The sequence below is a fragment of the Aphelocoma coerulescens genome, assembly GCF_041296385.1.
Source record: "Aphelocoma coerulescens isolate FSJ_1873_10779 chromosome Z unlocalized genomic scaffold, UR_Acoe_1.0 ChrZ, whole genome shotgun sequence".
NCBI lineage: Eukaryota > Metazoa > Chordata > Aves > Passeriformes > Corvidae > Aphelocoma > Aphelocoma coerulescens.
Window position 1 is genome coordinate 67,827,037 of NW_027184085.1, and position 27,609 is coordinate 67,854,645.

Genomic DNA, 27,609 nt, shown 5'->3' on the forward strand with positions numbered 1-27,609 from the left:
AAAAATTTGCATTATGTCAGCAAAGCAGGTATCTAGCATCAGCCATACTGGTTCTGACCATGGCTTTTTTTTTTTTTTTCCCCCCCTCCAAATGTAAGCATGGAGGATGGTTTTATTTCCCAGCTTCTTTTCATGGGGTTCTGCATACTGATTTTTCATTTTCAGCTTCTCATGGTTGTTCTTCACTACCATGAATCACCTCAAAATTTTCAACTTTTGTTAGGTACCGGTTTTATTTTTTCCCCCAAGAAGGTAGTTTTGGAAATTATCCACCCAAAACTGTACACCACAGTCATTTATATGTAGACATGCACAGTGGTCACTTTTCTGACCATTACCAGGTCTGTAGAGATTACCATAAGTAAGTGAGGGAATCCTGGAGTGGTTATTGTCAGTTCAGGATGTGGTTACATTCTTGAGCATACGGGGTGGGTGGAGGAAAAGCCTTTTTATTTTATTTATTTACCTATACACCTTAATTCTCATTTTAGGGCAAAATGCAACAAGTCAGATGGGGACTGGAAGTTACTATAGCCAGAGCCAGACTTTCTATGGGCAGCATATGGCTCCAAATCCTAAACCAACCAGCAAGTTTTTCCAGTGCAAGTTCTGTGTGCGTTACTTCCGTTCCAAAAACCTCCTCATAGAGCACACACGGAAGGTTCATGGAGCACAGGCTGGGGGGAGCTCAGTGGGGCCACCAGCTTCTAGTTCCCTAAATTACAACATCATGATGCATGAAGGGTTTGGTAAAGTTTTCAGTTGCCAGTTCTGCACCTACAAGTCACCCAGGCGTGCAAGGATTATTAAGCACCAGAAAATGTATCACAAAAACAACCTGAAAGAGAGTTCAGCTCCTTCTTCTGCTGCTGCTGCTGCTGCTGTGTCTGAATCATCGTCTGCTTCTGTGCCAGTGCAGGAACCCTGCAAGGAGCTGCCGGCAGAGGTGGTGGAGCGGAGCATTTTGGAGTCGATGGTCAAGCCCCTGACCAAGTCTAGGGGCAACTTTTGCTGTGAGTGGTGCAGCTACCAGACACCTCGGAGGGAGCGCTGGTGTGACCACATGATGAAGAAGCACCGCAGCATGGTGAAAATACTGTCGAGCCTGAGGCAGCAGCAGGATGGAACCAGCGCACCCGAGCTGCAGAGTAAGAGTGCCCAGAGTGCCTCTCCAAACTCGAATTACATCTCCATGAACACAACAGGACGTGAGATGTCAAATGCTAATGTCTCAAACTTCAGGGGATCAATGGGCAATTCTCTTATCAGGCCCAACTCTTCTACATCTTCAAAGTTTTCTTCTGTGTCTTACCCTCAAATGAAGCCTAAGTCACCTCACAACTCGGGCATGGTTAATTTGTCTGACAGATCCCGCTATGGAATTGCTGATATGACGAATTCTTCTGCTGACCTGGAAACAAGCAGTATGCTAAATGACTCCAGCTCAGATGAAGAGCTAAATGAAATGGACAGCGAGAATGGCTTAAACTCCATGGATCACCAGACCTCAGGAATGTCTGCAGAGCAGCTGATGGGATCTGATGGCAACAAACTATTGGAAACAAAGGGAATTCCCTTTAGAAGATACATGAACAGGTTCCAGTGTCCTTTCTGCCCTTTCCTGACGATGCACCGCCGAAGTATTTCCCGTCACATCGAGAACATCCACCTGTCTGGGAAGACGGCCGTGTACAAGTGTGATGAGTGCCCCTTCACCTGCAAGAGCTCGCTGAAGCTCGGTGCCCACAAGCAGTGTCACACAGGAACAGCATCCGACTGGGACACCATGAACTCCCAGGCTGAGAGCATTGCCTCGTCCCTGAACGACAGCACAGTGTCTTTTGAGAGTGGGAATATCAACGGCAGGAAGTCAGCTGGGATGATGGAACCCGTGCAGCCACAGCCGCAGCCTCAGCCGCAGCCGCAGCAGCCGCAGCAGCAATCACCCCAGCCCCATTCACAGCATCCGTACAAGTGCACGTTGTGCAACTATTCCACCACCACTTTGAAAGGCCTCAGAGTTCATCAGCAGCACAAGCATTCGTTCTGTGACAACTTGCCAAAATACGATGGGCCGCCATCGAACGCACCACAGGAGAGCGAGGCAGATGCTCACCCCTCTGCCAGCACGGTGAAGAAGAGCCAGACCTCCATCCTTGGGCTCTCATCTAAAAATAACTTTGTTGCAAAAGCCCCTAGGAAGGTCTCAAATGACTTCCCCTTAGATCTCTCTCCCGTGAAAAAGAGAACTAGAATTGATGAAATAGCGAGCAACCTGCAGAGCAAGATCAGCCAAAACAAACAGCAGGAGGATGCTGTGATTAATGTGGAGGATGATGAGGAAGAGGAGGAGGACAATGAGGTGGAGATAGAGGTGGAGTTAGACAGAGAAGAAGAGCAAACAGAACCAATGATAGAGGTTTCCAGTTCTTATGCACCCCAGCAAATGTGGGGCAGAGAGGCTAATGATTCCCAGAAGGAGGCAAGCTTCAGGAGCATGCAGCACGACTACAATTCCACCAACGGGGCAGAGATTGAGCTCACTTTGTCCGAGGATGAGGAGGACTATTACTCTGCTGTCAGCATGAAGGACCATCAGAGCCCTAATGCCTCTGTTCTGGGGAGCCAGTCCAACATGTACGGTACCGACCAGAACAATGAGAATTCGGAGTTCAGTGACTCCGGCAGGCTTTACTATTGTAAACACTGTGATTTCAGCAACAAATCTGCCAGGAGTGTTAGCACCCACTACCAGCGAATGCATCCCTACATTAAATTCAGCTTTAGGTACATCCTGGATCCCAATGACCACAGTGCAGTGTACCGCTGTCTCGAGTGCTACATCGACTACACAAACTTCGAAGACCTGCAGCAGCATTATGGAGAGCATCATCCTGAAGCTATGAATGTACTGAACTTTGATCATTCTGATCTGATCTACCGCTGCCGCTTCTGCTCTTACACAAGCCCAAATGTTAGAAGCCTGATGCCACATTACCAAAGAATGCATCCCACAGTGAAAATTAACAATGCAATGATATTTTCAAGCTATGTTGTTGAGCAGCAAGAAGGGCTGAACACGGAGTCTCAGACACTGAGAGAGATCTTGAATTCTGCTCCAAAAACTATGGCAACCTCCACCCCCGTGGCTCGCGGGGCTGGTGTGCCAGCTGGTTTTAACAAAAGTGCCACCAAGAGCTTCAGTCCTGAATGTGAAAATCAGAAGGAACCTTCAGTCAACACTGTGGTTGTTTATGACTGTGATGTGTGTTCATTTGCAAGCCCTAACATGCACTCAGTTTTGGTGCACTACCAGAAAAAGCACCCCGAAGAGAAAGCCTCATATTTCAGAATCCAGAAGACCATGCGTGTAGTCTCTGTCGACAGGGGCTCTGCCCTCGCTCAGATGTCGTTTGAGCTGGGGGCTCCCATCTCCCCAAAACTGTCCAACTTGGCTTCTCAGCCTCCACCTCCCCCGCCACCACCCCCAGACCTCTCTACTGAGCTCTACTACTGCAAACACTGTTCCTACAGCAACCGCTCTGTGGTGGGGGTGCTTGTCCACTACCAGAAGAGACACCCAGAGATCAAGGTCACGGCCAAGTACATCAGGCAGGCCCCCCCGACCGCAGCCATGATGCGGGCAGGGGAGCTGCCACCTGGCATGCAGAGGCCGCCGGTGTCCATGCAGCAGCTGGGCCGCGGCGGATCCGAGACCTCCGTGAACCCTCCCGAGAATGAAATGTTCTTCTGCCAGCACTGTGATTACGGGAACCGGACCGTGAAGGGCGTGCTCATCCACTACCAGAAGAAGCATCGCGACTTCAAAGCCAACGCGGATGTGATCAGGCAACACACGGCCACCATCAGGAGCCTTTGTGACCGCAGCCAGAAGAAGTCATCAGGCAGCCTGCCCGCCCACACCTCCGGCACCGAGCGGGACAAGTCCAAGCTGAGAGCCCTCAAGTGCAGGCAGTGCAGCTACACGTCCCCGTACTTCTATGCATTGAGGAAGCATATTAAGAAAGACCACCCGAATCTGAAGGCCACGGTCACATCCATACTGAGGTGGGCGTTTCTGGATGGCTTGATAGAAGCTGGTTATCACTGTGAATGGTGCATTTATTCACACACAGAGCCGAGTGGCTTGCTTGTGCATTACCAAAGGAGACATCCCGAGCATTATGTTGATTATACCTACATGGCAACCAAACTCTGGGCAGGTCCTGATCCTTCCCCTCCTGCCCTAGTGATGCCAACAGAGATGAAGACCTATAAATGCAGAGACTGCATTTTTGAAGCATCTTCTATTTGGGATATTACTAATCACTACCAAGCATTTCACCCTTGGGCCATGAATGGAGATGAGTCTGTATTGTTAGATATCATTAAGGAGAAAGATTCTGTTGAGAAAACCATGCCACAGGCTGATGAAGGTGGGGTCAGAATGGATTCTGAAGACCAGATGGCAACATCACAGATGGATCAGGATGCCGAGTGTGCAGAGGATCCCAGCCTTTCCCATGAAAAAACTGTCCAGCTGGCTTCTGCAAATCCTGCCATCTCCTCCACTCCGTATCAGTGCACAGTGTGCCAGTCTGAGTACAACAACCTGCATGGCCTCCTGACACATTATGGCAAAAAGCATCCTGGCATGAAAGTGAAAGCAGCAGACTTTGCTCAGGACATAGACATTAACCCAGGGGCTGTCTATAAGTGCAGACACTGCCCATACATTAACACACGTATTCATGGCGTCCTCACACACTACCAGAAGCGGCACCCATCAGTAAAAGTCACTGCTGAAGACTTCGTGCATGACGTGGAGCAGTCGACTGATATTGCTCAGAACGACGTGGAAGAGACAAGCAGGATTTTCAAGCAAGGCTATGGTGCTTACCGGTGCAAACTCTGCCCTTACACCCACGGAACCCTTGAGAAGCTGAAGATCCACTACGAGAAGTACCACAATCAACCTGAATTTGATGTTTTTGCCCAGTCGCCACCAAAGGTGTCTGCCTCAGTGGAGCCAGACATGGTGACTGAAATCAAGGCCTCCCCAGAAATTGCTGCTGAGGATGTTGGAGAGGTCTCCATGCCAGCGCCTCATTTCTCCAGTTCTCACTTAGTGTCTCACACAGTTTTCCGGTGTCAGCTCTGCAAATATTTCTGCTCCACCCGGAAGGGGATAGCCAGGCACTACCGCATCAAACATAACAACGTCCGGGCACAGCCAGAGGGCAAGAACAACCTCTTCAAGTGTGCTCTGTGTTCCTACACCAACCCCATCCGCAAAGGGCTTGCAGCACACTACCAGAAAAGACATGACATTGATGCTTACTACACTCACTGCCTGGCAGCCTCCAGGACGGTAAGCGACAAACCCAATAAAGTGATCATTCCATCTCCTCCCAAGGATGACACTCCTCAGCTAAGTGAGGAGCTGAGGAGGGCTGTAGAGAAGAAGAAGTGCTCTCTCTGCTCCTTCCAGTCCTTCAGCAAGAAGGGCATTGTTTCCCACTACATGAAGCGTCACCCTGGTGTCTTCCCTAAGAAGCAGCACGCCAGCAAGCTGGGGGGGTACTTCACTGCCGTGTACGCTGATGAGCATGAAAAACCAGCTCCAGCCGAGGAGAGGAACGACTTTGAAAAGCCTGAGGTGGAGGCTGAGGCTCAGGAAATCGAGTGGCTTCCCTTCAGATGCATTAAATGTTTCAAGCTGTCCTTCAGCACGGCAGAGCTGCTGTGCATGCATTACACTGACCACCACAGCAAGGATTTGAAGAGGGACTTTTCCATACTTGGAAGTGGCACCCGCTCTCAGAGCCCTGTCTACCAGTGCAAGCACTGTGATACAAAACTGCATAGCACGGCAGAGCTGACTGCACACTTGAATGGTCACAATGAGGAATTCCAGAAGCGTGCCAAACGTCAGGAGAGGAGGAAGCAGCTTTTGAGCAAGCAGAAATATGCAGATGGTGCTTTTGCAGATTTCAAACAAGAGAGGGTAAGGATTTGTGTGTCTGGTCTCTTTTCTCTGCCCCCTGCTCCCCGCTGGGGAGCCCACCAATGCCTACTTGCATGTTCTCTTTGACAGCCAAATGACCACAGGCTAATGGATGACTCAGAGTGCCAGTGAGCTCCATAAGTCAATTACACATTCTGCTTTAATTCTTCATCCATCCGCCACATCTCCCTAGGTTCTGTAGGAAACCTTGTTCCTTCCTACCGCTTCCTTCAGTATTTTCTTTATCTTCTTTCCTCCCTCCCACGCTTCTGGAGGGCCATCTGTGTCTTGACAGTCGCTTGTTCTTTTGTGGCAAGGCTGCCATGTACTGTGTCGCAGATTCTCTACAAAACGTCCCATCCTCTTTTTCCATGTCCCTCTGAATAACATATCAGTTTGCTTCTCAACCTTCTCTCTCTCAGTCTTTTTCTCTCATTGAGCACTCAGTATGAGCACGACATGAATCTGTCTGGTGACAGAAGCTTTGGGCAAGTGCCTTATAAGGAGAGGACCAAATTTTTGCTCCATTTCTTGCCCACTTTCCTCCTTCCTTCTGCTTCAGTTTGAGAAATACACTTGCGCAGGAAAAGCTTTGCACAGATGTTGGGGAGGTCATGGGGTCATGGAGGAGGAGACACAGTTCAGGCCAAAGTGGAATGGTCTTATAGAGGACCACTGTTAACCGTGAACTGAAGGGTTTTTCTGCACAGATGTCTTGTCCACTTGGTAGGAATTAATGATGTCAAGAGGAATTGACCTTGCAGTTCTGTGGAACTGGGCATTGAGTATAACGTCAGGTCTGAAGTCTGGTCTGTGCTCCTAAGAACGATGTGACAAAACCTGCTTCATTGATTTATGCTTGTGTGCTCAAACAGGCTTTTGGACACTTGGAAGACGTTTCAAAACTCAAGGAGAGGAAGGTGGTTGGCTACAAATGCAAATTTTGCGTGGAAGTCCATCCAACACTTCGAGCCATCTGTAATCACCTCCGCAAGCATGTCCAGTACGGGAATGTCTCTTCTGTGTCAGCCACAGTAAAGGTAAGAATTGCTTAAAGGTGACTGAAAGTGACTGAAACTACTCGCATTGTGTAAAATAAAGGCCTTGTTGATAACCTGTGGAGGGCTCTTGTGAAGTTGAATGGGTTTTGAACTGGACATTCCGGTTCAGCATGATGTTTTAATCTAACACTAAGTTTCTGAAGTGTGTTTGGTTCATTTCAAGATGTTTTAACTTTTTTTCACTCTTGATCCAGGGGCACGAAGACTCTTTAAATTCTCATTTCTTCTCAGCCACAAAGGAGTTGATGTCGTTGATGGCCGAAAGACTTGGTTTATGAGCGGGGAACTTTCTCTCAGCTACTTTCTGGGCTACGTTTCTGCTTAGTTAAGCTCAAAAAGAGCTGTTCATTTTCCTTTTTTATATATATATATTTTTTTTTAAATTTTTTTTTTTAAGAAGAGGAAGTGTGCACCTTTCCACATTGGAACTTGCACGCTGGCTCCAAACAAAACATTCAGTGGCCAGCTGAGCCAGTGATCCCCTTCAGGTGATTAGGTGCAAACGTGTTGTTGCTTTCTCCCTGTGGAAAGAGGTGCCTCCTATTACATCTCCAAGGACAGGCGACGTCCCAAAGTCTGATTTCCACGATATTTATCGGCAGGGGAAGTGAAAGTGCACCAAGGCTGTGGGAACTAGCTCTTGTCAGAGACTCCTGCTGCCTGACTGGCAGGGCTTTTTTGGTGACATAATCTGCTTTTTATGGGGAAGCCGTGTCCTCCACAGCCTAACTCGCACCACCTGAGAGAGCTTTCATTGCCCTACCACTGACCTTTCTTTACCTTCTTATCTGGTACTCCTGACAGATTCAGATGCTTCCTGCCTAAGAGTCCTTTCCCTCTTCTCCTCGCTTCTCAAGTCATGCTTATGTAGGATCAGTGCTTTCTTTTGAGTAAATAGAAATCTTGCATCAGGGAACAAAAGCTGAGAGCCACAGTCTAAAGAATGTGCTCTTACAGGGTATTTAAGTAGCTGCACAAATGCATGTTCTGGTTAGAAAAGAGAAAGGAAAGTTATGAAAGAGAGTTTAAAATAAAAAAGACTTATTCTGTTTGCTCTATATTTTTGAAGAGGGTTCTAGGGGCTTAGTGTACTGGCTTCTTTCTTTAGAGTTCGACACTGATGGACAAAATCTACTGTGGAGTAGACAACTATATTAGTCTGCGGGGTAGCTACAGTCAGCTAGAGCAAAATAAAGTAAAATTAACTGCTCTGTAACTTACCAATTATTACCTGATCAAGTTTAGAAGATTCACACCAAGACAACTGAAAGATAGTTTTCCTATGTTTTTGCATGATCTGACACAAACTTGATCAAGGAATGAGATTTTTTTTTTTTTTTTGACATATGCATGCATGTATATAATAGATATAATTATGTTTTTCCCTCCCAAGAATAGATAATATTTTTTATTTTTTTTTTCCAGAAAGCCATTGATGGTGGAGTTTGTGTAGGGATATATTTAGAGAAATAATGCAGTGGGAAACCTGGACATTCTGATGAACACAGGGGAAAGACCGAGGGGCAGAAGGGAGAGAGAATTGATGGCTCTGGGGGGGTATGTGTTTTTTAGCAGGAAGCTGAAGATCCTTCAAACACAACTTTGATGGAGGGTTTTGAGGGAGCCAAAGACCCTGGCATTGTGGAATTTACAGAAGCTGAATATGGAGCATCCCTGGAAGATGAAGCCAGGCCTGGGGGCTACCACTGCAGCCAGTGTGACCGGGTTTTGATGTCTATGCAGGGTCTGCGATCCCACGAGAGGAGTCACTTGGCTCTGGCCATGTTTACCCGGGAAGACAAGTACAGCTGCCAGTATTGCTCCTTTGTCTCTGCTTTCAGGCACAAGTAAGTTGTGGCTTTTACTTTTGTTTCCTAAAAATCACCTGCTAGCAGTGCTGTTTTTGTGGGCTGACACTGAAGAAGGGCTCGCTCGACTTGATGTTGAGCCACGCTTTTCTCGTGGTATTTACGTAGTTCCCACCTACAAAATCCTTGGCCATTATGGTTGGCTGTTCGTGAGATTTCACCTTTATATTTTCTTGAATTCATGTCAGCCCTCTTTTTGCATGTAGGGGAGAGGCATGCAGGCCAAAGAATAAGAAATATTTCAGCAGGCAAACAGTGCAGCCCACCACTTTAGGCACCCTTGTCAAATGCATGAGGCTTAACAAGCCAAGAAGTATTCTCCTAGTTAATCTTTCATATTTAAGAAACTTCTGCTGCATATAACTTACCTTGTTTGTAATTACTACAGCTCTTTGTGGGTTGAGTTTTCATTTCTCTTGTTAAAACGGTGCCATAAATTTATCTTAGATCAGATTTTTTTTCTGAATTATGGCATGCAGTTTCAGCCTACAAATATTTCAAATTCATACCAGTGTGGTATAGGAATGACTCCTTCACCCTGCTTCCTTGTCTGATACATGTTGATCATTAATGGTCACATTTCTTATAATTTGTTTCCCTGAGCTTTGACTTAGTTTTACATTTGTTAGTTTTAGAAATTATTTTAATTGTAAAAATGTGTGTCCCCCTCCCCCAAAATGGGGTTTTTGATATATTTTATATTTTATATTTTATATTTTATATTTTGGCATCCTGGACCTGATTCACGGGTCTGTGTTTTGTCTTAATGTCTGGGGAGAGAGCTGCTTTTTCACTCTTTTAACAAAAGAAGACATATCCAGCTACTCATTTGATGTAGGCATTCACAGCACTCTTAAATTTGGTGATGACGTCACCACTTTGCAATCAAATGCATGTGGAAGAGAAGGCATTTTTTTAGTTCCTTGTGTTAAAAAGCAAGGTTTCTGGTGGTGTCACAGCACTGCAAATTGATGCCACAGTTTGGTCTGCCTTGTTGGGATTGTCCACGGGCTTGAGCAGCCCAGAGTAGGAAAGGGATTTAGGGGAAGGATGTGCACTGCTGGGTGTATCCAACCCTGCTTTGGGAAGGCTGACAGTGAGGAGAGCCCCTGCATCACATGGCCTGCAGGACTTGCTGTTTGCCCAGTAAACTTGCTTCAACAATCAGACTTTTGTTGGGTTTGGTGCCTAGTCACTCTGTTTCCTACTGAGGATAAGTCATGTCCCAGAAGTTGCAGGCTGGGTAAATCAAAAAGTGGTGGATGGCAGGGAAGAGCTCATCACCTAACTTGATAATAGGTGTGGTTTCTGTCGTTGAAGTTGTTTGCTTCTTCTTTTATTTTTGTTTCTGATGCAATTATTCTCCTGGGAGATTAAATCTGTGAAAGAAACCAAACCAAATGTTTAAACAGCCCGAATCTGAACGAAACTTTAAAACCTCCTTTTGGAAGAGTGCAGCTGGCAAAGTATGTGGTTGTGAATGTAATTTTAATTATTGCCATGTAGAGTACCTTAAGGTATATATTTATAATAGCTTAATATGTATTACATACCTCTTTGGCAGCCTGCTTTAATTGTTAAGTAATCTCATTCCCTGGAGGCTATTTAAAACAAGTTTTGTTCTATGAAGTACTCACTGCAAGCGTTCAAAGCCTTACTCATTTAGGAGAATTTTTCCCCCATTTCTCTGGGAAACCTGTGCATTTTGTCTTGCCAGAATCCCCATCCTGGATTTCTGCTGAAGTTATATTGTATGAAGTGACCCTGAGAGGAGATACAAGTTCATTTTCTATTTTTTTTTTTTTTTGCTGTTATCAGATGTTTGAATACACAGGCTTCAGTGTTAGCTCTCGTAAACAGGGATTTTCTGGCTCAGGCTCTTGTCAGTGTGGGACTAAAGATCACATGAAATCTTGTGTAGTGTGACAGGGCTGGAGCAACTGCTGTTTGAGCTACATGTTGATATTCCATAAAAAAGCAGGACAATTTGGGACAAAGAAAAAGAACTATGCCCGAAATACATCTAGAACTAAGTGGGGGATGGAGGGCAGTTTTGGCAAGTTTCAACTCCTGCAGTGTCTCTGCCCTGTTGTTGTTCCATCACCGTGTGTGAGATGACTCAAGCTAAGAGGAGATCACAAAGCAGAAATGTGTCCAAAGTAGAGGCTGCACTGGAAATGTTTACAGCTTGGGCTCAGACTACTTGCCTGCCACCCAGACACAGTGAATTCATGCCTGTCAGCCACAGTGTAGGAACTGCAGAGCTCTGCAGGATTCACTCAGTTAGAATGAATTTGATCTTATGTTAGAAAATGTGGGAAACATCCTTTTTTTCTCCTCCAAACTTTACTGAGCTGTTACAGCAAATTGTGGAGAGAGCAGTGTTTGATCACTTCGCTGTATTCAGGCTGTTGGTACTTCCATTTTCCCTGAAGAAAGTAGAGGCTGGTCTTTGCCACCCCTTCTCCTCCTGCTGAGCTTCATGTAGAATCTCCTACACTGCTGCTTCTGAAACTCTGCTGCCTTTTAATCCTGGAACTCATCAACTGTACCCTGCTGGCACCCTCCCCAGAGCAGGATCTCTAATCTGCTTTTGCTGCGGTAACCAAAAGAAGGCTTCCTCAGTAAAGCTGGTCAACAAAATATATATATATATATTTTTTTTTTTTTTTAAATCCTTGATCAACAGGACAAGAGGGGACATATTTTTACAAAAATGTTTGGCAGGAGAAAAACTGTATAATGATAATTTCCTAAGAAAATAATTTCTTGCCTGTTTCATATTTCTTCAACTGGTCCTTTCTGGGTCATGCATAACTTAGTTTGTACTAATCTTGCCCTGTAAGTTTATTTAGGTGGCTTGCTCTCTGTATGAACAGAACTGGTGTCAACTCTGCTCCTTTCCATCACACTAGGTTTGACTTTGTTGTTTAAGCAGATGTGTTGAGTTTGTTGAAGAGAGAGTATGAGAAAGAATCCTTACTTGTTCTGTTGTTGCTATAAAGAGCTCTGGTTTGCCTCTGAAGGGACGGCTGAAATGGTTGACTCTTTTCTTGTCTCCCTTTTCTGTCTCTTTTCAAGCCTGGACCGCCACATGCAGACCCACCATGGACACCACAAGCCGTTCCGCTGCAAACTGTGCCCCTTCAAGTCCTCCTACAACAGCCGCCTGAAAACCCATATCCTCAAGGCTCACGCTGGTAAGTTTTTCCTCTCTGAGTCTTGCAGCCTGGCAGCTGAAATGGCCCGTGTTGTTCTTGTGGCTGATCACAGATGCTGGGTTGAACCACGTGTTTTGTCACCAGAACTGGGTAAGATTTTTTCCAAAGGCCACAGTCGTGGCTTGCCAGCCGGTGAAACCTGTTGGGATAAGTGGGAGTTTGGGTAACGGGAAGGGCAGGGATTTAAAATGATGGGTACTTCAAGAACTTCTTTCTTCTCTTTTCTTTTATATGATGATATTTTTTTTTCCTTATTTCTGCTTTTCTCCAAGTGGATTTCATTACTTGACACCATAGACACCATAACAAAATTGGCAGTGAGCTTTGCTCTGCTCTTTGTATTTATGTTTGTGCTTTAGGTGACTCTGGGAAAAAGACTGTGAACTGCACCTTGGTTTTGGTAGTGTTATGCTAGCTTTCATGTTATAACCAAACACTGCAAACTTTGGGAGTCAGGTCTGTGTGCAACAGACTGAGAATGTCAAAATTACATTACCAAACATGGAAATCTGCAAATCTCTGTATTTCAGTACGGAATCCATGCAAGCAAGCAAGCAGACATGCTTCTGAGGAACTGGAATTGGGAAGGTGATGTGTCACACAGAGTAGGTCACCTGAGATTGTTGCATCTTTGATCATTAAAAAGTGAGACTCAGGATTTCCTCATCTTTATTCCTCGGCTGTAGACTCTTGGCACCGTCACGCATCCTGAATTGAAAGGTTATCCTTTGGTTTGCAATCCAAACATGCACTCTGATGCAAATAATAGAATAGTGACCAGTCCGAGAACCTGAAAACCAGCCCAGTTGTTAAAAACTTGTGACTAGAAACTCCTTGAACAGGAGTTTTTGACAAAAAGGACTACAAGAATGTTCCTTTTTCTATTTTTTGCTTGCTTAAAGTCATATGCTCTGGTTGGGGTGGAGAAGGAAGGTGGAAAAATGGGGGGAAAAGACATAAGAAATTTCTAGCTGTCTGCTGGTTAAAAAAAAAAATTAAAAATTAACTGTTGCCATTGATCCAAAGGCATTTGTCATCTACAGAAGTATAGGAGGGATTGATGCTCTTGTGTACTTTGCTTCCTGTATTTTTTTTGGATTTCACAGAGCTTGTGCCAGTTTCTGTACTCGGATGGATAAAATAGATTAGCTCAACTTTTGCCACCTTCCCATTCTATGGGACCATGGCATTCTGTCCCTTCTAGGAAATCCGACTGTATGCAGCAGTTCCAGGTCACAGAATCCCACATCCTGTACCGAGGAGCCATGGTTCTTTATTTTCACCAGCCACAAAGTAATGTTTTCTTTATGCTATTACACAGCTGGGCTCCCTGCTTGAACCTGCCAGATTTTTAGACCCAAAGTTGCCGTGCAGCTAATATTTACTTCACACTTCTCTTCCTGTAGTTCATTGATTTATTTATTAGGAATTCATGCTTCTGAACTTGGTTTAGTGGACGGACACCCTTTGAAGGGCCGTGTTTTGCATTGTACAAGAACACAATTTCATGGTTGCCTAGATAGTGCTCGCACAATGACTTGGGTAATAGGGTTTCCAAAGGCTTACACATGTGTTTCTGCCTCAGTCCCATATCTACCAAATGAATGGTCACGTCACAGAAAAGTTGCTTGTATGTTTTTCAGTCAGAGCTTTGCTCTAGTGTGTTTTGAGTCAGTCATTCAGAAGTGTGCATTACTGAACAACGTCTGACTTCCTCAGACTCCCCAGTTTTTCAGTAACACGGTGGTTCTCTGAAACTCTCTCATGCTACCATTTTTTTGTCAATTGTCAATCATCTCATGATCCATTTATTTAGAATTTAAAACTTCAGTCCTCCTGAATTTTTCCTGAAGTCTCCTGGAGGTCTTATAAAAGTCTGTAAAATCCTGAATCCTGAAGTGTTTTACTCAGTCTGCCTCTCTCCCTCATTTTCTGGGCATGGATCAAAATTCAGTGAACTACAAAATCCGTTCTTGTGTGACAGCTGGTACCAGTGTTTCTGGCATTTGTTTTTCATCCAGTTGTACCATCTCCTTTGGCATGGAGCAGAACAGTTTACAGTTTCTCTAAACAGGCTCTTTGTTGTTTTCATTTGAACTTTTTCACCTGTTGTTTTCTTTTTTGGTTTTTTTTTTGTGTTGTTCTTTTTTTGCTTGTGTTTTTGAGGGATCCTTGTTACCAATTTCTTAATTAGTAATTACTCTGGAAATGCAGAAATGGGTGACTGCAGGAGAAGAGCATTGGGCCTGTTCAGTTTCTGCATCATCTGGAACACAATGCTTTGAGTGCATATCAAGTGTTGAGACCCACTACATAAATCCTCGCATTTATTTATTTATTTGTATGTGTATTAATGTGATCACTTTGTCAGATGCAAAACTAGCAGTCAAAAAAAGTGCGGAAGACTTCTGTTGAGCCAAACTGTAGCTTTTCCTCTGCAATCAGGTGCATCCTTTCATGATCTGATGTCCATTTGAAATGAATAGTGGGCATATTTATTAGTGTGTCTAGGCTGCTTGGTATGTAATCATCCTTTATTTGCTTTAATGTCTTGTGGTGTTTTTAAGTTAATGGTTGGTTGGTGCATGTTGTCATCCAGGAATCTCGTACACTGACAAAGCCATGAAGGTCTGTATCTGTATCCCACTGGTATCTCGTAACCTTGGAATATCTTTTGTCCACAAATTAATTGTGTTCCATTGAACAACTCGTTGTGCGTGCTACTCGAGAAATGTTCTACTTCTGTTTGTAAAAAGGAAATGTGTGGCTCACACAATGCACAGGTGAGGAATGTCACTTGAAAAAAACACGCAGGACAGTTTTTTGTTTCACCACTTCAGACTTTTTGAGTGATCTGTTCTTTTTCAGGTGCACCAAAAAAGGGCGTTTTAAGAGCTTGTATTTTGTCCTGACGATTAGTGTGGTTTTTCTGGAAGACAGGGGTGGGAGTTCTGTGGAGGATGGTTGCTAATCCTTTCAGGTGTGCTTACTCTGATTGGCTGCAACACGTGTGTTTTCATATTCTCTTTTGGTTCACTTATTTCTGGTGTGGGAAACCATGCTGCTTGAGAACCTTCTTTGCTGGATTTGTTGAGAGGTGGAAAACATTTTCTGCTTCGTTCATTACCAGAACTCTCGTTCTTCTGTTCCTGTTCATGAATATTTCACTCCTATATTAGTTTTGGCACTTTATGTATGACTCATATGTGGCCAGTGTTACTCTTGTACATGGAAGTGGCACTTCCAAAACAATAACTTGGCACCTGTATATAATATCACATTGTTTGTGTTGGGACAGTTTCACTTTGTGTTCCAATTGCCTCCATGCCTCCATGCAAAACAAATCTTGTATCAAGATTTGTTTCCCTTTGTTTGCTGTCTCTATGGCTTGGAATGTATTCAGAATTAAATCCACTACTGTGCATTACTTCTGTTCTTTCACTCCTTTTAGTGCTTTTTCATAACACACTTCCACAACAGCCTCGTAGGTACACCCTTTGTACTTGGCCTTGCTGTGTTCACAACCTTGACTTGGTTCCCACTTCTGTGAAGATTACTGCTGCCTAATGGCAGGTTTTTCACAAGGAAAACTGTGACCTTTCCCAAATGTAATTACACCACACTGGCGGGGTTTTTTTTTTAAATTTTTTTTTTCTTTCTTATTTTTCTGTGGAGGGCCCTTTGTTAAAAGTTTTGTAGTGTCCTTCTTGCTTCATTAATAATGACGCTGGATGTGCTGCATGCAGAAACAAGTGACTTCACCATCTCTAGTTGCTGTGCTCCCAAAGAAATTTGGAAGTGCTGTGGTAAAGTGACTCCATTTTCATCCCAGAGTCTGTTTTCTTCCCATACCATGCAACACAGGCATGCTAAGAGTCTGGTCTCTGTTTTTTTGACATCAGCTGCTGTGCAAGGATCTGCAGTTGTCAGAAAGTGATACTTTGGTCCAAAGCAGGTGTCTACACCCACAGGCTCCAGACTGCTCCAGCAAGGAGACATGCATAGCTTGTTTTCTTTGGGATCAGTCTTTTCGCTGAAGAGTCCATGGGAATTTTACTGCCAAATTCAGTAAGAGAAGTGTGAGGGCCCCATTTTGTTTCTTTTGTGAGCTGATGACTTGCCTGTATTTCGCTCACCCAGGTGAACATGCCTACAAATGTTCCTCCTGCTCATTTTCCACCATGACAATCAGCCAGCTGAAAGAGCACTCCTTGAAAGTGCATGGGAAAGCACTGACACTACCAAGACCCCGCATTGTCAACCTTGCAGCCTCACACGCCCACCACACCTCCAAGAACCACACTCCTGCTGAAGAAGTGGAGGACTCTAATGGTAAGAGGTGCCTCAGAGCAAGAATTTAATTGTCTAAGGTGCCGCTTAATATTTTTATTGCAAACGAAATTGCAGCAGGCAGCTTTGCACCTAAAGCATCTTCATTTGACCATTAAGAGAAAACCCAGAAGTTGCATCAAAACCAAGAGTAAACGTGGTGTTGTAGGAAGTGATCTGCTTGAGGGCCTCACTGGTTCATTCCACATTAATTTGTTCCTTCACTGCACCAGCTGACTTCGGAATATGTCACTGCTGGCTTTGTTAGCAGATATTTTACATTGTAGAAGATTTTCGTAGTTTCTGTTGGTAGCCAGTGGGGAAGGGATCTTCAGATTCCATCCGTGCTGCTGATTTTCCATTGCATTCGTAGAATCATAGAGTGGTTTGGGTTGGAAGGGGCACGTGAAGATCATCTCCTTTCACCCCTCTCCCACAGGCAGGGACACCTTCCACTATCCCAGGTTGCTCCAAGCCCCGTCCAACCTGGCCTTGGACACTTCCAAGGATCCAGGGGCAGCCACAGCTTCTCTGGGCACCCTGTGCCAGGGCCTCCCCACCCTCACAGGGAACAATTTTTTTCCTAATACCTAATCTTGTTAGTAGGGCACTTAGTGAAACTACATGATTAAGCTTAAAATGTGAACCTGTAATAGTAGAAAGGGTCGTTGTTGTTGTTGTCGTGGCTACAGAGGGCACCAAAAGTACCTTCAGATATTCAGCTGCAGGAAGAACCTGAGCACTGTTTTCATTTCAGTGCTTCCTTTGAAAGCTGTTAATCCCCTTGTGCTGGAGGGCTGGGGAAGAAGACTCTTGGACAGCAGCAGAGGGAGGGGACACTGTTTAAACAGAGAAATAGAGGAGGTGCTGTGTGGTATCACAGCAAGCTTTAAGGCTTTTTAAGCAGTAGCTTATGAGGCATCTTTGGGTGTCACTTCCTACCAGTTAAGAAAAGAGCTCTTCTGTGGAAAACAAAACAAAACAAAACAGCTTTAATTCCTGGATGAGTTTCATTGACATGGAAGGAGAATGTTTGCAGATGTTCAGAGAACTGGAATGTATGGAAGGAGTGTTAGAAGAGGGGAAAATACTTTTTTTTGCAGAAGCTTGAGTGGTTCTAGCTGCTAAACAGCAAGAATTTTGTTATTTGTTGTTTTGCTTGGGATACTGGTGAACTAAGGATGGGAGGTAATCACTATCAGTAATCATTTTGTAGCATTTTTGGTGTCCTAGCTTCCTTTTCTTTCTCACCAGAAAAAAAAAAAAAAAACCAAACCAAAAAACCAACAACAAAAAAACCCAGAAGTGAAATGAGAAAGAGTGCAAGAAAAGAAAGAAGTTCAGAAAATGGCTGAAAGGAATTAAAAGAAATAAGTAATCAGCATAGAAATACTTTACTGAAGAAAAAAAAAGACATGCAAAATATTTTTGTGGTTTAGCAAGCCACTTTTTGGGTCAGAATCAGAATCTTAACAAAAGATTTTGACCAGCTGCTCCCAGACAACTTTTTGTCAATGGGTTGTCTAGAACAGTGCAATTACTGAGTTCTTTTGCTAATACTTGCTTCAACTAATCCAACAATCTGAGTACATCTCGAGGTGTGTTCCACTGCTTTTTTTTTTTTTTACTGCCTTTTAAATAAAATGTTCTGTTACTGGCTTAAGAAGTGCAGAATCATTTTCAGTGGCTGTCCTAGCCTTTCCTGTGTGTTAGCAGTCTTTTGCTAGCAGTGGTGTGTGGAGAGATGCAGAAGGACAATACTCAGTTTTGAGAAGGATGGTTCAGTTACTTTTTTAAAATTATTATTTTGTTTATTCTGGGAGCTCAAACTCATGATTAGTGGAGTTAAAATTCAACTGCAGATCCTGTAGAGGATAATTTTTCAGCCTTTAAGAACTCCTCTTAAAAAAAGATAAAATGATGACTCTGTTAACAAAAGCATTTCATTGGGTTACCTTCTGTTACCTAGGTTTGCACTACAGCCTGAGACCAAGGCCAAATTTGTCCCAATTAGCTAGATCATCTTTAAATGGGGTTAATGGTTAAGTCACTTTGACAAGAATAGAAGCCACCCACTGGGGAGCTGGTCAGACAAGTACAGGTGTTGCAATAATCGTGTTAGCATTTTCAGCATTGCTTGAGGAAGGAATAACCTGCTTTAAGTAATTTTTTCACATTATACTGTTGGCTGCAGATCAGGTTAATGGTGGCTGCTCTCACACCATTTAATGGTTTTTTTGGTTTTTAGAAGGCCGTAAACCATTGCCTCTGTGGCCCAGGCCTGTGAGTTGCAGGTGATAGATAAAATAGATGCAAGGCTAGATAAAATACTGGTCCCAATAATAGGAAACTATTGTGCAGGCACTATTATGTCCAGCTGGAGTTTTAGGAAGGGCTCACACAGTGTGGGGTAGCTGGATTTTGTCTGTTGGTGTGTATAAATTAACCTGCAGTGTGAACCGTGATCGAGTCATTTCACCTGGGATGCAGCACTGAACTAGGGCTGAGGTGAGAGACAGACAAAAGGTTGTATCCCATTGTTAGGGAGCTTGTTTTGTGAGTTGATAGGTGTGCAGCAGGCTTGTGTGATTGAAATGGTTGCAGAGAGGAGCTGTTCCTGCCTGTGAATGAATATTGTGGTTGGAATAGGAAATATGGCAGGGTGGCTTGCGGGTATTTGGGGAGCTAGCAGAACTCGTCGTGTCGATTGTGGAGCTCTGTAAAAATGTAGAAGAGGGAGAAAGAAGGGTACTGAACTGTAATAGCAGAGTGCATGAGCTGCTCTGGGACAGCAGCCCAGTGGAACTTCTGTGATGCTTCTTTTCCCGGAAAAAATTGTTCCCTGACGGGCCTTTCTTAGAACATTCCTTTTGTTCTTTCAGATTGATCCATTCACTAAAAGAAGTGAATGTATTTAGATTTCTGTGGCTCGTCTCTTTCTGCTCTGTGTTGGTAGCAGCAGACTTACCTGAAGCACTCAACTCATCCCAGAGGTGTTTTGGGGTGCTTGATAGACTTTTTTCATGGAACTGAAGCTAAAATGGAGTAGGTGCTGAGCGTTTTGGGTAGACCCATCCTTGCCACCTGTAATTCTGGTAGTGACAGTTGTCATTAGAAAGCATAAAAACCTCTTCAGTCCAGTTAGTAACAGTGATTCAGAGCATGTGTGCTTCTCTCAGGGCAGTAGTGTAAGAAGGTGATTGTGTCACTCTCAATGAGTCAGCAGAGAAGGCTTTTTTTACAGGTACATCATTCAAAGATCCTGCCTTTCGTATCGTACCCCTCTTTGCCTGCGGGGCAATATATTGGTATATAAAGAACCTGATTTCACTGAATGCTATTCTAACCAGAGGCAAAGCACTCAGAGGGGTTTTTTTGGGCACTGTGGGGTAATAATATTTTGGTTTGTGGGTGTTTTACTTATGAACAGTCACAAAAAAAAAAAATCCCGGATAATGTTGGTCACGAGTGCTATTTTTCTGCTTTTCAAAGTATAGGAGCACTGAATGGTTTGTAGTGTCCAGCTCTTGTTAACATGATGAGGTTGCCATTGTGGTAAAATGTTCTTTTGCTCTCCTGATAGTTCACAGGTATTTTTTGTCTTGCAAGAAGGAAGTGGTGGGGATTTCCTATATATTTGCAAGTGTGTTTGGCTTGTTTGCTTGAATTTACTTATTTGTGATTTACACCAAAATGTTGCTTAACAGTTCTGAGAACTTGCCCAGCAAAAGTTAATTGTAAATTTAAATGCTATGAACTGCTAGGAGGGCTGGATGAATCTCTTCACAAGACCTGCTTCCATGTTCTTTCAGCCTTTGTGAGAGTAAGAGCTTGTGTTCATGTTGATCTCTGGCCAGAATGGGTTTTTTGGGTTTTTTGGTGGTGGTGTCATCCTGTGGGGGCTCTGTGTGTCACAGGTAAGTGTTCCCAGCTCTGCTCCTGTTGAGTGCAAGGCAATGGAATCCCACCACCTGCATTGCCAAGGCGCCACACTGGAAGGCTCCCTTCTCTTTCCGTAAGGAAGAGCTGCAGGCGAGGCAGGGACACCAATATTGTGTGGCTGAACGTGACAAAACACAAACAGCAGCAGGAGTTGTGTGCAAAGGGATCATCAGCTGAGGGGAAAGCACGTGTCCACAGACACTGCTGGTGTTACAACTGTGTGCTCGTGTTCAGGGGCTGTGGAGGTGGTGAACTGCCTCCCTCTCACAAACTGGAGAGACTCACGAGCTCAACCCCTTGTAAATACCTGCCCTAAATTGCCCTGGGTGCTATTACTGATTTTTGGAGTAGCCCTTTATTTTTTGAAAATGACCCCGTTGGCCTAACCATGTTGTAGAGAAAAGCACTGCTCTTTACTCATATGGCTGGCAGATTTGGAGCCTCATAAATTTCTTTGTATCATGACTGTGTGCAGTAATTCAAAATTATGTTTTTTTAAAATTTTACTGTTTAGGAATACGGAATTGTCAAAATAAAACAGCAAAGTGCAAGGCTGAACAGACCTGGATGTGGTTTCTAATGTCTCCTCAGTCATGCTGCTGTGGTATAAGACCATTTCTTGTTACTGGTCACCAGTTCTTGATCTATAGAAAGCCACAACACTTCCTGTGTGCCCTTGAAGCTGAATAATTACACTTTTCACTGTTGTGCAAACCAAACCGGATCTGTCATTAATACCAGCACACATCACAAAACACACGTAAGGTCAGAACTAGAAGATTTCTTGAGTCTTCCAATACATGGTATGTCAACATCTTCATTAAATTTAATTACTTGCAGCAGCAAATGCATTGAAAACTGCTAAGTGAAACATCCAGTGCCCCGTTCCAGTTTTTTTTTCCTGAACTTTAGCCTTTGCCAGTGGAAAATAACTTTGCCTCATCTAGAGTCTGAAATATAAATACATCTGCTTGCTTTGCCAGAGCTAGGCTGGGCACAAAACTACTTGACTAAGTCTTGTGTCTTGGACTGCTATTTCAGAACTGTAAATCCCTTCCTGTTTCTGTACACTTTTATGAAGCAGATAGTGCATAATCAGTCTTGTGTGGTGCCTCACAGATGAACCCCCCAAGGGTGCAGAGGGCCTTTGGTAGTAGGTTTGCTGAAGCAGTTTCATGTAGTACCAGAATGAGAGGAGAACTGTGGGCACCGTTTCAATGAGATCCACTAATCTGATGCCAGTGAGTCATGATTCTGCCTTCCACCTTTCAGAAGAGAGGCAGGCTTTCCATCTTATCAGACGTGCTGCCCTGATTTTTGGGTTCTCTTGGTTTTTGTTGCTGTTGGGTTTTGGTTTTTTTGATCTGTATAATGGATTGTGTCTGGCTTGCTTATTTTTATTCATGTGCACTGTTACTCTTGGTAAGGGATATTTTTCTAACCTTGCAGTCGGGGCAGAAAGTTCTTAAGATGGTCCCTTCCCCTGTGGTGCTGTTTCTCTCTCATTGTTGCTGGTGTGTTTTTGTGTTTTATGGCTGCTGCTGTCTGGGGAAAATCACAATGGTCAGTCCTCACAGCCAGAAGACTCTGTGTTAGAGCACAGTGTATTTAGTTCAGGGTTTGGGGTGGTTTTGGGAGGAGGGGCTTGGACAAAGACTCTTTTGAAGTTTCAGACCCTTTTGTTTCACTGTAGTTTGACTGGAAGGGCAGAGAGCCAGTAGTGACTACAGGGCAAATTCAGGCGAAGCCTCAACAGCTAATTGCTTTAATTGCCAGGTGAGTTGGAAGGATTGCATCCATGGTAAGGATGCAAGATGGTGATCTGCCTACTGCAGAACAGCAGATGCCTCTGCTTTTGTAGTTACAGCTGGGCTGCAAAGAGCTTGTTCTGCTTGTTTCCCTGCTTTTGTGCCCCACAGGAGTGATGCCTCATGCTCACTCTCAAGTATCAGATTAACCTGTGTTACCTCCAGGCTGCTTTTTTTATTTTCCCCAGCTGTGTTCCTTCTTTCTCTAACCTAGAGCAAGCAAGTTCCTGCTTTCCCCTCAGCTTTTGCCTGTCTCTTCTTCCCACAGTGGCCACACTGCCTTCCAGTGCTTGTAAAACTCAGTGGAACTTGGTGTGTCTTACTCCTTGTGGTTAGTGTTAAAGCTAAATATCAGATGCTTGATCAGATAGGACTTTTCTCCTTCATGAGATTGGCAGAGACTGGTGGAACAAGCACAGGGCTTGTTCACCTCCGCTTTTACTGAACAAACTCCTCAGTGTTTCAAGGTCCTGAGGCACTGGGGGGGGGATGACCTTGTTCTCTGTAGTTCTCTTCCACTGTGATATGGTTGTTTGGCTTCTGGCCTTTTCCTACAGCACGTTGAGAGCTGTTTTGTGGCTGGTGGAACAGAGGGAGATGTCATTGGCTGTGCTGAGGGGAGTGTCAGCTCGCTGTTCATTGTGCTTTTTTTCTGGTACTGTTTTTTGTGCTTGAGCTGGATGGGCAAAGGCAGACCTGAGATTCAACAGGACACAGACTGGAGCTCATGCAGCTGGGAGAAGGTTGCTGTCAGCCTTCTGTGGAGTCGGCCACCCTGCTGTGATGGGATTGCTGTGGCACTGAAAGGCTTCCCTAGGGTAGGGAGAAGAAAAATGTTTGGGCCGATCAAGAAACAGATGAAGGAAGAAACATCTTCTGGGTTCATTCTGAGCAGAAAGGAGTTCACCTGATTGCACCCACAGTGAAAAGAAAGAAGCATATCCTGATTCCTGTTGTGCGTTCTGCTTTGGTTTTTTTTCCTGAGGTTTTCACTTTCTTTTGGCTCTGTTTGTTATGTTCAGGAAGAGGACAAGAGTGGTAGATGCTGATCACTTGTGTGTCTGGAGAGTTTGTGATCACTCAACACGGAGTAAAGAAGGATGCTGTTGGCATGAAGGGATACAGGGTGTGGCATGACCAAGGGTGTGTGGGAGGGCATTTCTGCATTCCCACATACTCGGTAGCCTTCTCTATCAGCCTCACTGATATTCTCCCTGTCACCTGAGACTCCAGTTTATCCCATTGATTTAAAACATACTGGAGGGATTTGGTGCTTGGCAGAGAGGTATAACTTCTTTGCTCATTTTAGCTCTGTTGAAATGGATGTGTGTTATCATCATAGTTGACAGCCCAATATTTGACATTTAGGTAGCTGGTTTTATTTCTTCTCTAAGGAACATTGCTCCTACAAGTGCTTGAAAATAGTGCCCGAAGTGTTCTGAGCTGGTGACAGAGATGAGGACTTTCTGTTGGCAGTAAAAATAATGTCAAGGTGTGTGCTGGAGGTCTCCAGAACAAATCACACAAGTTCATGTTCCTGAGCTCTGTGGTTAGAATGAATCCTTGGTAACCACATATTGCCACTGTGATTTTAGGGCCAGTTTTAAAGCAGAATGCAAATATTTATTGCTTGATAAATCTGATTTCTTTTTCCTCTTCATTTCAAGCCTTAGAGGAGAGTGAGCATTTAGGTGACAGGAACATGTGTTTGTGGCACTGTGTTTGTATTAATACAAATATGTAGAGGGTCAGTGCAATACAGAAGGAAATCTGAAAAACACCTGATGAATTGCCCTTAAAAATGAGAAGGAAATAATGGAACAGAATAGCACAAGGATCATTTGGTTACTGATGGTAGATTATTGTCTTGAGTGAAGAGTGAGTTGAAGTAGAACTTTGTACATTTGTAAATTCCAAAAAGAACCTGTTACCTGTAAGTCATTTTAGCAGATTGGTTAAATCAGTGTCTTGCTCAAGCTATTTCCACTTTTATTTGTGTTCCTTTCTTCTGTGAATGCACTTCCATTTATGAAGTTTGAGTTTGGTTCAACAGAATAAGGAATAGCTAGACAAGCATTTTATGCATTTTATGGAAATAGGTAAGTTCATGGAGGTCCCAGTGTTTGACATGGAGCAGAAGTCTTGGTTTTAAGTGCAATCCTGTATTTAGATAATGGAATTTAACTCCGTTTAGAATGAGAGGGTTGTGTGCAGCCTAAATGTGACCAGTAAGTAGCCGAATCACCTAAAGAACTGCAGGAAAGTTAGAGCGAGTTGAAACCAGGAAAGAAATAATTGTTGTGGGGAGAAGAGATAAAAACAAGGGATAACTGGAAATTATGGTGAAGCATTTTCTGACTGCTAAATTGATCCTTTCAAATCACAGCATCAGCAGAGCAGGGTTGTGCCTGCCTTGAGAGCTCATGCAAATAGGAGTTCCTGGTGGTGCCAGATACTCTAAAACAGGAGGGCATGGGGATCTCCTGGACTGATCTTTTTCTTCTTATGGAAATACAATGGTATAACTTACTTCATAAATTACATTACTCCTACATAAATCCTGATTAGTTCCTACTGCTTCCAAATGCATCATCTTACAAGGCCTATTGTAGCCACTCTTGATCTCAGCTATGAAGCTCCAAAATTCTTTTACAGGCAGCAGTGTGACATTCACTCTGTGGAAGTGATTCAGATGATAAAAATTATTTATTATTTTCTTCTTATTAGGTGAAATTTGTGTCCCTTGGAAATTATTTGGATATTAGCACAAGAAGCTGCATAGCCTCTATCCTGTCTCAGTCCCAATCAGAGCTAGGTTATGCACACAACTTAGGAGGAAATTAAAAGTTATGAAGAAATATGGATATAGCTTCTCTCACCTCTTCTGAATAAACAAGGTTGCATAGTTCACGTGTATTTCTCATTGCTCACTTCTGAGGCTTAGAAATAGATGTAATATCTTTCTCACAAAAGCTGCTCTGACATGATCCAAGAAGTGGCCTTCACAGATAATGCTGAAATAAATTCCTCCAAGAAGGTGTTTGGTTTGGTTTGGTTTGGTTTGGTTTGGGTTTGTTGTTGGGTTTTGTGGGTTTTTTAGGGGCATGATGGCGGTGTATAAATCCTTTAAGCGGCAATTTTATTCCAGGGCTTTATTTTCTTTACTTGGTGATTACTCTTCTTTTTCCTTTTGGAGCGTGCAAGTGAGGGCACAAAACTTGCTTCTATTATCTCTCACTCACAACATTCTAGCAGCATAAAGGTTCTTTAGCAGAAATCAGAATTTAGGTAGAGGGCTCACGCTCTGTTTTTAAACATGCAGTGAACAAGACTTCTTTGGGCTGTCTGCTTCCCTGAGCTTCTTCATGAATGTTCAGCTGCATCTCTCAGAGTCTTAGTCTATTCTATCTTCCCCTCCCCTCAGCTTGAATTTATTGCCAGAACATTTCACCCTCCCACGTACTCTTCCTTCCAGGTCAGTGCTGCATGGCATAAAGTGAACAAATGTGTGCAGTCTTCACAATCTTTGTATGACACCCTGCTTCGCCACCTTCCCACTTTTCAAGCTGTTGCCATTCATGGCTATGTGCAATCCTGCCACTCAGTCAGCTGGTAATTTTGAGTCCCATTGAATTTTGGAAGGGATTGTGTTCCTCAATCTCCTAAGTTCCACCCTTACGCTTATCTTGAGCATTTTAAAGCAATAATTGGCTGTATGTTGTTTGTCGATGTTCTTTGGTTTTACTGCATCTGTACTTGGTTTTACAAATTTGTTTCTATCCAGAGGAAACTGCTGCTTTTCTTAAATCCTTGGATTTTTTTTCTGTCGTTCTTGATGAAAATCTTCTCTTCGTGAATGAAAGATAAAATTAAATAACATTCCAAATATTTTCCTCTTAGTCTCTCTAGAACATTTCCTCACAGATCCAGAATGTCCTAGGCCTCTATTAATACTTAATTTCCTTCTTTTTCCTCACAAAGCATTACTAAGCACTTTTTGTGCTTGTGTGTATAATGTTATTTATACATTCCCTTTGGGTTTTGTTCGTACCTCACGAGCCAAACATCTCTGTCCCCAGTTTCACTGTTCTTGCAAATGCTGGTCTCTTTTGAGTGGTTGATGTTTCTGTGTGAATATACCAGGAGAGCATGATGTCTTCACTTTAATCTCCCAGTGACTCCTCCTGGTCGTTGAGCTGTTGAGTTATTAAAATTCTGTGAATTCAATAACGTCACTTTCCAGTGTACTCCAACAACTGCATTTCCTGAGCAGTGTTCCTCCCTCCACCCCTATCCATCACTTTGCAAGCATGAAAGTGTTTATATTACATATGTCTGGTTCTGTCCACCCTAAAAGGATGAAGCAGTGGTTTAATTTCTTCCCTTTAATAAGTCCTTTTCCCTCTTGTTTCTCAGCTGTTGCTCAGTGTCTCTTTACTTAGACATGTCTGGGTGTATTTCCAGCCTGTTGTTGCTGGGTTTAGGAGTCTTGTGGAAGTGTTGCTGTTGCATATGGTGCTCACTGATAGCGCTGAAAATACCTACAAACAACAGAAACATCACTGAATTTCTGTGTAAATTTATGTATTCAGGGGCTGAAGCTGCATTCTTTTTCTTCTGGAAGGATCCCAAAGTTTTGTTTTCATTTAGGTATCTCAAACATGTTACATGCTGCCTAGGATCCAACGAAACTTGGATTTTCATGTTTCTTCTCTGGTGGGTTTTTGTTGTATGTTTTCATTGTACATTTTTTCCCCAGTGTGTGATCCCAGGGTATGCAGGGATTCAAGCTGAATTGTCATGACTCTATTGCCTTGCTCTTTTGGGTGAAGTAGTAACTTCCAGGTTTGTTGGCAGACTCATTGTCCCAGTTGTTGGTACTGTACTCTGGATGAATTTTTCAGGGTGACAAGATCCCTGACCAGGCATTTTAGTGCTTTAGGCACTTTGGGTAATGCCCTTGGAGGGACACAGTGGGACTTGCTTGTGTGTTCTTAACCAGAGTGCAGTGGTAATGTGGATACAGCTGTGATGATAAATCACCACATGGACAGGCATTTCCCCTGCTTTCCTTTCAGCTCGTCACTTCTGGAATTTTGGGTATAAAAATGCTGTTCTATACTAAGAGAAGATGATGGCCTTCAGATCCACAGGTGCTGACAGGGATTACATTATTTGTTGGCCTTGTTATTCATCCTCTGCAGGTAATTTGTAGGTAGATGCCATATGTAAAATCTCAAAATTGAGATTTGCAGCATTGCCGCTGTTCTTCTGTTTTTAACTACAGCAGTCACTGTTAATTTTTGCCTCTTGACACAACTGTAGGTGATCCTTCATTTTATCTCAGATCATCCTATGCTGTTATCTTATTTT

The 27,609-nt window shown here is 43.6% G+C and overlaps 1 protein-coding gene across 6 annotated transcripts in view; it reads left to right on the forward strand.

Moving 5' to 3' along the window:
• Positions 1 to 27,609, forward strand: part of ZNF462 (zinc finger protein 462) — an 89,722-nt gene that overhangs the window by 39,714 nt on the left and 22,399 nt on the right. For 3 of the 6 annotated variants that reach the window (XM_069001254.1, XM_069001255.1, XM_069001256.1), the window contains exons 3-7: positions 492 to 6,007; positions 6,883 to 7,047; positions 8,641 to 8,915; positions 12,018 to 12,136; positions 16,298 to 16,489. In XM_069001254.1, the coding sequence (XP_068857355.1) occupies positions 492 to 6,007; positions 6,883 to 7,047; positions 8,641 to 8,915; positions 12,018 to 12,136; positions 16,298 to 16,489 (6,267 nt within the window). The remainder of the gene's footprint in view (positions 1 to 491; positions 6,008 to 6,882; positions 7,048 to 8,640; positions 8,916 to 12,017; positions 12,137 to 16,297; positions 16,490 to 27,609) is intronic. The other 3 variants (XM_069001257.1, XM_069001259.1, XM_069001258.1) reach the window with 2 other exon arrangements.